The sequence below is a fragment of the Curcuma longa genome, chromosome 20 (genome assembly GCF_044706935.1).
Source record: "Curcuma longa cultivar G26 ecotype Majalengka, Jawa Barat chromosome 20, ITB_CL_G26_1.1, whole genome shotgun sequence".
In the NCBI taxonomy this organism is placed as follows: Eukaryota; Viridiplantae; Streptophyta; class Magnoliopsida; order Zingiberales; family Zingiberaceae; genus Curcuma; species Curcuma longa.
In genome coordinates, this window is record NC_133880.1 from 5,106,618 (window position 1) to 5,116,944 (window position 10,327).

Consider the following 10,327-nt stretch of genomic DNA (forward strand, 5'->3'; position numbering starts at 1 on the left):
TAATTAATTAATACATACAAAACATATGTCACTGTAGACAATAAATAAAATAAATAGAAACTGCACCAGTTTTCAGTATATATATATATATATATATATATATATGTTAATTATATATATGTGTGCTACAGTTAGAGGGTTAAATGTGCTTACTAAGCTTATAAAGAAGAGATTTGAAAATTCCAATCTCGGATGGTTTTTTTAAAAAGGCCACCATTATCATTTCTGGAAAAAACTTGCAATCTCCAAAGCTTCGTCTGCACGTAAATAATTCATGAAGTAATAAATAAATAAAAGCAGCATGGAGAGGAGTGGTGTGAGAACTTGGGTGATTGCTCAAGATGGCATAGTGCAAGATGGTGGAGCCGTCGCCGGTGCGATGGTTGGCGATTGATCGGTCAACATGCCGGTCGATGATGCTGAAGAACAAGCCAAAGTGGCCGCACTGCACCGCCTTGTGCAGCGGCGTCTCCCCTTTCCTATCAATCGACGTCGAATGATCAGGTAGCTGCATGCCAGCAGCTAAGTGAATAGTGACTGCATGGCTAGCACACACCTGTTCCTCTCGCTCGCGAGGTTTTTGTGCTTCTTTAACAAGGCATCCACCACCTTGCTGTCGTCCACCGCGGCCGCGATGTGCAGCGGCGTGTCGCCGTAGTAGTTCTTGAGGCGCAACATGTCGACTTCGTTGGAGTTCAGGCGGTCGATGATGGCGACGGCCAGGTCGGTCTTCCTCCTGGCGATCACCTCGTGGAGCACGGAGTCGCCCATCAGGTTTAACGGCAGTTTGACTTGACGCGCTTCGTCGACCACAATTTGGGCGGCGTCGTTAATGAGCTCGACCACAACGAGCTCGTCCACGCGATGCTCGTTAATGAGGTCGACCACTTTCTTGTACTTCTCCGTATCGTAATCATGAGGTGGGTACCTTCGGTCGGATTCTCCTCCTTCTCATTTGTCTTCGGCGCCGCCGTCGACACCACATTCTCCTCCTGCTCCTTTATCTCCGGCGGCGCCCGACACCACCTCCACCTTTGTCTCCGTCTTGTCCATGGAGGTATATATAAGTGTATATAAAATGTAACTAGTGGCTTGTGTGTATGTTTCACTTCCACACAGTTGGTGTGTCAATATATATATATATATAAAAGCCTTGATTAAAGCGTAAAGCCATGCATGCACATGCAGAGAATAAATTAAATTAAATCCACACGGCACGATCTCTTTAGCTCGTCGCCGCTTTCGCTTTGCTTCTTGTCGAGGGATGGCATTATATTAGCTACTGCCAGCCAAAAAACTTATCATATGACCTTCAACTTTTACTTTGTATTGTGACCGTACCAGCTTTCTCTAACTTTTAGTACAAACGAACAAAGAGAAAGATTGTATATTAAAACGAGATGCACCTAAAACGACAACCAACAACAGTTTTCATTATGAGATGAGATATGTAGCGACAAGAGGATATGATTTCCAGGGCCAAGTTTGGGTAGGGGATGCATGCCATGTCATGTACCCTCTTGCCTACGTGATCAGTACTGCCCCAAATCTGAACACCATGGTAGCTTGGATGACCCACCCCCAAACAGGATACATCTGAACTGAGTGTGGATGAAATAATGGAGGAGGGTAGGTTATGCTGTAGCTTTAATTTTAAAGCTCGTCACAGCTGCCTCTTCCTAGCTAGCAAACGCACCTGTGCTAGTTATAGTTTTAGGAATACCATTCCTGGTACTCCAATTTGAGTATTGGAAATTAAATCAAGCCCCCAAGTTCAGATCGGGCCAGTAACAGTGATTGAGAATCAGAAGGCTAGATTTTTGCGCCTGCAGATGAGGAAACTAAAGAGAGAACTTCAGATACATATCATCACAGGTCACTAAAGTGACTTCAGTTTCTGACTGAAGATAAAGAGCATCTTTCTGCAAGAGCTTTGTCGATGGAGTAGTGTACAGAATTGACAGTACAAGTTTTTTTTTCAGAAAAAAAAAATCGAGAATGAATTCAGAGAAATGGTCATCTATCTTAATTGAGCTCCCTTTAATTTCCACGCACATTTGCTTGCCTCTTGATCTTTTGCTTCAGAGTGTGATGAACACTGTATTTTACGGACAGTTGTTGAGCCTCATCTTTTTTTTTTTTTTAATTTCTCCTGCACGATAAACTATTGAAATTTATGAACTGGGGAATTTATGACACAGAGCCAAATATGAAATGTTTATGTGCTAATCCTTTTTTTTTTTTAACTCTACGATTACATTTGTAGAAAATGAAGAAGCATTATATGCAAGGTTAGGAAGTTGAGATGTGAAAATTAATCAAAGATTGCACGTAAAAATGAGAGCACTTGAACATCATTGAGCAGAGAATTTGCAATGATCTAATATACTTTTTCTCTGATAATAAATAAAGTCGTGAGAAGTTTGTGATGCGGTGCTAGTCAATTCTGTTTGGAAACAACAATCTAGTTAGAGACTAAACAAGCATCCAAGCACACAGTACATCGACAAAAAGAAATAAGATCCAGTACAAAAATATCGATGAAACTACATCAGATATATAGCTAGCAGCAAGACATCAATCTTGGTCCGGGACAATCTCTTCCGAGACATCAAGTACTTCTTCCACTTCAACTTCTTTTGCTTCGTACTCTTCCTCCTCGTCGCTGGCTTCACCATCCCTCAGCTGTATCCTGAATTGTCTCTCTTCTTCATGCCACTGCTTCCACTTGGCCACCCACTCATTCCACTGATCCTGCAACATCTTCCTCTTCTTTCGGTCCTGCTCGTTCAACTGCATTGAGACATCCTGATCCTCTGCTTCGTACTTCTTGCTGTACTTCTTCAGGTTTTTAGCAATCTCTTCCTCCTTTTCGGCAGTTAAGAGGGAGGGTGGCCTCGGACGCCACAAGAACTGTTTCAATTATTAAACATAATAAGATTTTTTGAAGAAGCACCATGTCATCAATCATATCATTTGGAAAAGAAGTTTCGCCTGACCTGATAGAAATGATCCCTGGATATCCGGTATAACAGCTTTCCATTGAAGGACCAAATGTGGAATCCATTTTCCATCTCATGGACTGATGTGACAGCGGTGGCAATGTATCTACAAGCAGTAATATGCATATTTAAGTTCTGGTTGAGACACAAATTAAGAATGTATAACATCTATAGTTTACTGGAATTAATAAGACTTACCGGCCAGTAGGATCCCATTCAATGTCAGTGGCCATAAAATGCTCCCCTGTTGCCATAGTCTCTAGTTCATCGACATTATAGAACTCCAATTGGCCATTGAAACCTTTCAAGCCAGCAAGCAATATGTAACGGCCAGCAGGAGACCAATAGAGTGCATTTGCCTGCTTCGATTTCAGAGTCATGAGTTTTGAAACTCGGCCTGTGTTTTGACTAGTCCGCATCGAGTAGAAGCTAATGTCAGGCCGAGGACCATCTCCATGGATAACAGCAAATCTATGGCCCTTGGGCTCCCATGCGAAGGCTATAATTTTGTCATTTTTATTATCCAATTCAAGAACCTCAATCGGGATATCCCTTTCTTTTATACGGAAAAGCTCAAAACCAGTGTAGGTGCTCTTCTTTGTTTTTGTGTACCTATCAACCTTCACAGCTAGATATTCTCCATTGTTTTGCCAGTACACTTTGCAGTCGCTTACGCTGAATAGATTCTTCTGCCTGAGCTCCTCTTTTCCAGGTATTTGGACAAGGCTCACCTGTTGATTAGTATGACCAACCGGTTTAAAAGCATAACTATGAAAACATATAAATATAAGCTTTGCTATACCCGGGCAGGCTGGTTACCACCACCTTGCTCTGGAACAAAAAGAGCTAATATTGGATCAGTGGGAGACCAACTGAAGTCCACGACATTATCAACCTTCATAGATTTTTTATCGACTAGAGCAAATGTCTCAGTTTCATAAACAGCAATGACATTCTTCCCAATTCTAGCAAAATATTTGTCTTCCTTACCACCACCCCACCTGAAAAACTAATGCCAATAAGTGAAGGGAAAAAGAACCAATATCATCACTATTTAAAATTAAATCAGAAAAATTAAATGAAATTTCAAACACCACCTGAATACGGGCCATGAAATTCCAGAGACGCCACCACTTCCACCAGTGGTAAACTCATCAACATTTCCTTTAAAGTCTCGCATCAATTTTCCAGTCCTCACATCAAAGATATTTATAACAATTCTCTGCAGTAAAAATTAAAAAAAAAATTAAGGAGGACCAGAAAAGGAGCAGAGAATTAACTCTTTTGACTACCTACATGAGAATCCCGGGGGTTGCTCGGCTCATGGCTGCTATATGTTATGATGTACTTCTCGCCAGGAGAGAAATCAATTTGCCTTACCTGTTAGCAGTAATTATTAGCATTAACTGCATAACCAACTAAACTTGTAAAACATGAATATGACCTGAGGGTGAGCAAATCTCATCAAGCGATTAAACGTAGAAGCACCACCCCAGACAGCAGCACCCTGCCTATGCACAGTGGCCAAGTAGGTTCCAAGAGGAGACCACTGGACAAAGCTCTCAGTCCAATACTGCAAGAAAGGAGGCATAAGATTAACTTTGCATACAATAGCTACAAGCTTCAGGGTTCAGGTATTTCCTTACTTGTCGTTGATGTACGAGTTCAGGCATTAATTGCCTGGGATCATTCCAGAAAACTTCAGTGTTGGAACCTGCACGGATGACGAATTGATCCCGGGCTTTCTCATCAGTAAGCCACTGCTGCAAGTTCTCCTGTAGTAGAAGAATTTTTAAACACAAACCACCCCTTTGTATATCCCAATCAATGTTAGATAACTAATCCAAACACAAACTACAATGCAAAATAAGTTCCTCCTGGTATCTGTAAATCCAACAAAAGACTCAAAAAGATCAGATCACACATATAGATGAATAAAAATCTCCTCAGGTAGCTATTTTCCAAAGATCTACAGAGAACAATGACCCATGACTGAAATCTTAAAGTTCATTGTGGTAAGAAACCTTGTCATATGTGTAAACAATCAAAACCAGTTTACATTAAAAAAAACCAATTCTTTGCACAGAGTTTACTATAATGCTCCATATCAATGAATAAACAGTAAAACGTCCTTGATTTAAGTTGCAGTTATAGGAAAATGCATATATCAATCTCTTACCTAAATCTTAAGAATCAATTGTAGATCTCTGATGTTAGAATGTTACCGAGTAACAAGAATAAAGGTCTTATTTGCATAATGCATATATTATTACAAGTATTTAAACAACTATCTACCTTAACACCAATGCACAAAAAGAAAACCTTTCTATTACATAAATTCTGTCAGTCCCAAAAGACAACACAACCCAAAGAGCTACAAAGTGATGACGAGATTCTTCAAACTAGAGAAAATATATTCAGTCATAGGTTTTTATTTTTTTTCCAAAAATATGGTATTGTTTGCCAATATTACATTGAGGATCTTATTTAGACACCCAACAGGCCAAAGAGTGAGATAACACAACCCAAAGAGCTACAAAGCGATGACGAGATTCTTCAAACTAGAGAAAATATATTAAGTCATAGGTTTTTAATTTTTTTTCTTTTTTCCAAGAATATGGTATTGTTTGCAACTATTACATTGAGGATCTTATTTAGACACCCAACAGGCAAAAGAGTGAGATAAAGGAAATCAAAAAAGTAGATTAAAAAATTTACCCCAGGCACATATGGTTTGATTTCAGAAGCTTTCCACTCCTCTGGGACCTTCATGTACTTTTCAAAATCATCCAATACATTAACAGCAAATATGTGAGATTTATCTAATTTGTATCCACTTGTTTTTTCTCGTGCCAACTCTGCTTCCTGAAATCAAAAGCAAAATAATGCAAATTTTAGTATGCCACCTAGTGCTCAGCATGACTTACTCTAGGGACAAAGTACCTGAGCCGTGTTGTATTCAATGAAGCAATACCCAAGAGTCTTTTGTGTTTCTGAGTTAACTGGCATCCAGATTCCTCCTTCTCTAATTGTCCCAATCTGACCATATATTTTGCGAACCACACCTTCCAATTTCTCAAATTTCTCCGGAGGCACAACTGGCAAATTGTCAACCACGATAATGTTTCCGAATCCTCCTTCAAACTCCAAAGGATCATCTTGGTACAAATCTCCATCATCATCACTGATGAATAAAAACACACAATCAATAAGGACCCAAAAAAAATCTAATGGATCAGCATAACATGCAAGGTTATGATCATCACCTTTGGATCCCAAAATCCACACCCGGAGGGAGTTGGATTGAATCCAGATTAATGGAAGAGAGATCAATACCAAGGCGTGCGGCAGATGCCTCTATATCTGCCATTGAAATAACCTCTGCCATCTTCTAAACGGAAGAGGAGAACCTTCTGCAGAAAAATCCAACAAGATCAAATGCCACACAATAATTAAGAACCAACCAACATTGTTATCCCCTTCTCCGTGCTAATTCAATCTTCGCATGGAGATAAACCAGGTTCAGATGTTATCAGTGTCGAAGTAACAAAGTAAAAGAACTGACAAGAAACAATTTGCTGCAGCAAATACTGAAGGATCTAGATCGATCTAAAACGACGAAATAACTTTTTTTCCTCTTCTACGTGGATTAGGGTTCCGGTAAATAGGGATCTTACAGAGATGCCGACGCCGACTCTCGTAGATGCTGAGATCTCCGCTCGTCGCAAAGGAGGAAGAGGATGCGCCGCTCGTCGCAGTAGGCTGCAGCGAGAATCGCCGCCGCCGAAGGGTTAACAAGGGAGAAAGAGGATGCGCAATTAGGTTTTCTTACGTGGCGAAATGAGTCGTGGAGCATGCAAATGAATAGCAAAAGAAATCTATATGATAAATATATTTTTTTTTGCCTTATTAAAAAAATTTAAACAACACAAACTTTAATTTGACTCTTATATAACACTATAACGATAAAAAAAAAACATATTTAAAAGTAAAAAAAATATTAATGAATATATCTATGTTTTTTTAATTCAAACACTGTGAGCGGTGAGATAAAAAAAAATTAGGGAGGAAAATATGAGTATCTATATTAAAATAATAGGACATTTTATGGTGAATTAATTTTAATAGCTTTATTAATTATTTATATCACATTTTATGGTAAAATAATATCCCTCGTATACTTGGCCGCCCTCGATCGATTAATCCCTTCTCTCCATGATCATCTACTCCACTCCTCTCCCTTCTCCCCATGTCCGTCAGATGACTATCACGGAGAGAAATGAGGGACGTCAAGTAGATGGAGCGGAGTTATATGGACAGAAATGCTGATTCAAATAGACTTAGTCGATTGGAGTGGATCTTTTTCTAAATGGATAGTCAATCAAGTATGGAATCAATCAGTCGAGTATCGAGTCAATTGAGCATGCACGGAGTCAATCGAATAAGAGCTAGTCAATTTCTTAATTAATCAGGATATATCAATTCACAACAGTCTAATTGTTTACAACGGGATGACCTAGCAACATTTCGTGAGATTATCTTGGCTGGAAATTTATCTACAATTGTCGAAGCTTCCTCTGCATGTAAATTCATGAAGTAAGCAGTACTTGTCTCAAGACATAATTGAGTTGGTTACGACAAAGCAGAATTATAGAAGTGGACAAGGGTCGAATCTCGACGAAACTGAGACAATGTTTTCCTTCGCCGTGGTCAACTGCAGCGTCGAAATGTCGCAGTTTCTGACTGCAGATAAAAGCAGTTCCTGTTCAAGCTTTGTCGATGGAGTACTGCACAGACTTCAGATTTGACAGTACATCTCGTTGTGCATGAAGCAATAATTCAATCCAAGTTTTTTTTTCAGAAAAAAAAAGTTCGAGAATGAATTCAGAGAAATGGTCATCTATCTTAATTAAGCTCCCTTTAATTTCCACACACTTTTGCTTGCCTCTTCTTTTGCTTCGGAGTGTGATGAACATTGTATTTAGGAACAGTTTGTGAGCCTCATCTTTTTATTCTCCTGCACGATAAACTATTGAAATTTATGAACTGGGGAATTTATGACACAGCCAAATATGAAATGTTACTGTGCTAATCCTTTTTTTTTGACTCTACGTTTACATTTATAGAAAATGAAGAAGCATTAAATGCAAGGTTAGCAAGTTCTGATGTGAAAATTAATCAAAGATTGCACGTAAAAAAGAGAGCAATTGAAACGATAAATCCAATCACTTAGAATAAATTAAGACTTATTGAACATATCAGTGGGCGGAGAATTTGCAATGATCTAATATACTTTTTCTCTGTTAAACATCTGCTGACTTCCTTAAGAAAGATTGATCCTATTTTATGCGTTGACTATATATACAAAAGAGACAAGAAAGCATCCAAGCATACAGTAACAAAAAGAAATAAGATCCAGTACAAAAATATCGATGAAACTACATCAGATAGCTAGCAGCAAGACATCAATCTTGGTCCGGGACAATCTCTTCCGAGACATCAAGTACTTCTTCCACTTCAACTTCTTTTGCTGCGTACTCTTCCTTCTCGTCGCTGGCTTCACCATCCCTCAGCTGTATCCTGAGTTGTCTCTCTTCTTCATGCCACTGCTTCCACTTAGCCACCCACTCATTCCACTGATCCTGCAACATCTTCCTCTTCTTTCGGTCCTGCTCATTCAACTGCATCGAGACGTCCTGGTCCTCTGCTTCGTACTTCTTGCTGTACTTCTTCAAGTTTTTAGCAATCTCTTCCTCCTTTTCGGCAGTCATGAGGGAGGGTGGCCTCGGACGCCACAAGAACTGTTTCAGTTTTTAAACATAATAAGATTTGAAGAAGCACCATGCCATTAATTTATATCATTTGGAAAAGAAGTTTCGCCTGACCTGATAGAAATGATCCCTGGATATCCTGTATAACAGCTTTCCATTGAAGGACCAAATGTGGAATCCATTTTCCATCTCATGGACTGATGTGACGGCGGTGGCAATGTATCTACAAGCAGTAATATGCATATTTAAGTTCTGGTTGAGACACAAATTAAGAATGTTTAACATCTATAGTTTACTGGAATTAATAAGACTTACCGGCCAGTAGGATCCCATTCGATGTCAGTGGCCATAAAATGCTCCCCTGTTGCCATAGTCTCTAGTTCATCGACATTATAGAACTCCAATTGGCCATTGAAACCTTTCAAGCCAGCAAGCAATATGTAACGGCCAGCAGGGGACCAATAGAGTGCATTTGCCTGCTTTGATTTCAGAGTCATGAGTTTTGAAACTCGGCCTGTGTTTTGACTAGTCCGCATCGAGTAGAAGCTAATGTCAGGCCGAGGACCATCTCCGTGGATAACAGCAAATCTATGGCCCTTGGGCTCCCATGCGAAGGCAATAATTTTGTCATTTTTATTATCCAGTTCAAGAACCTCAATCGGGATATCCCTTTCTTTTATACGGAAAAGCTCAAAACCAGTGTAGGTGCTCTTCTTTGTTTTCGTGTACCTATCAACCTTCACAGCTAGATATTCTCCATTGTTTTGCCAGTACACTTTGCAGTCGCTTACGCTGAATAGATTCTTCTGCCTGAGCTCCTCTTTTCCAGGTATTTGGACAAGGCTCACCTGTTGATTAGTATGACCAACCGGTTTAAAAGCACAACTATGAAAACATAGAAAGATAAGCTTTGCTATACCCTGGCAGGCTGGTTTCCACCACCTTGCTCTGGAACAAAAAGAGCTAATATTGGATCAGTGGGAGACCAACTGAAGTCCACGACATTATCAACCTTCATAGATTTTATATTGACAGGAGTAAATGTTTCAGTTTCATAAACAGCAATGACATTCTTCCCAATACTAGCAAAATATTTGTCTTCCCTACCACCACCCCACCTGAAAAACTAATGCCAATAAGTGAAGGGAAAAAGAACCAATATCATCACTATTTAAAATTAAATCAGAAACATTAAATGAAATTTCAAACACCACCTGATTACAGGCCATGAAATTCCAGAGACGCCACCACTTCCACCAGTGGCAAACTCATCAGCATTTCCTTTAAAGTCTAGCATCAATTTTCCAGTCCTCACATCAAAGATATTTATAACAATTCTCTGCAGTAAAAATAAAAATTAAGCAGGACCAGAAAAGGAGCAGAGAATTAACTCTTTTGACTACCTACATGAGAATCCTGGGGTTTGCTCGGCTCATGGCTGCTATATGTTATGATGTATTGACCAGGAGAGAAATCAATTTGCCTTACCTGTTAGCAGTAATTATTAGCATTCCTGCATAACAAACTAAACTTGTAAAACATGAATATGACCTG

At 39.5% G+C, this 10,327-nt stretch overlaps 3 protein-coding genes across 3 annotated transcripts; all 3 read right to left on the reverse strand.

The window, feature by feature from the left end:
* Positions 1 to 219: 219 nt before the first annotated feature.
* On the reverse strand, positions 220 to 771 carry LOC141812932 (uncharacterized). Its single transcript, XM_074700881.1, has 3 exons — positions 557 to 771; positions 325 to 479; positions 220 to 257 (listed from the first exon to the last, which is right to left on the reverse strand). The coding sequence occupies exons 1-3, from the start codon at positions 769 to 771 to the stop codon at positions 220 to 222; spliced, it is 408 nt and encodes a 135-aa protein (XP_074556982.1).
* Positions 772 to 2,444: 1,673 nt separating this feature from the next.
* On the reverse strand, positions 2,445 to 6,847 carry LOC141813444 (eukaryotic translation initiation factor 3 subunit B-like). Its single transcript, XM_074701411.1, has 12 exons — positions 6,680 to 6,847; positions 6,269 to 6,415; positions 5,946 to 6,186; positions 5,721 to 5,867; positions 4,649 to 4,777; positions 4,447 to 4,575; positions 4,299 to 4,382; positions 4,100 to 4,224; positions 3,805 to 4,003; positions 3,201 to 3,733; positions 3,000 to 3,108; positions 2,445 to 2,913 (listed from the first exon to the last, which is right to left on the reverse strand). The coding sequence occupies exons 2-12, from the start codon at positions 6,388 to 6,390 to the stop codon at positions 2,578 to 2,580; spliced, it is 2,154 nt and encodes a 717-aa protein (XP_074557512.1). The 5' UTR covers positions 6,391 to 6,415; positions 6,680 to 6,847; the 3' UTR covers positions 2,445 to 2,577.
* A 1,471-nt stretch (positions 6,848 to 8,318) lies between these two features.
* On the reverse strand, positions 8,319 to 10,207 carry LOC141813658 (eukaryotic translation initiation factor 3 subunit B-like). The gene is made up of 6 exons (XM_074701626.1): positions 10,181 to 10,207; positions 9,988 to 10,112; positions 9,693 to 9,891; positions 9,089 to 9,621; positions 8,888 to 8,996; positions 8,319 to 8,803 (listed from the first exon to the last, which is right to left on the reverse strand). The coding sequence occupies exons 2-6, from the start codon at positions 10,068 to 10,070 to the stop codon at positions 8,468 to 8,470; spliced, it is 1,260 nt and encodes a 419-aa protein (XP_074557727.1). The 5' UTR covers positions 10,071 to 10,112; positions 10,181 to 10,207; the 3' UTR covers positions 8,319 to 8,467.
* Positions 10,208 to 10,327: the final 120 nt, after the last annotated feature.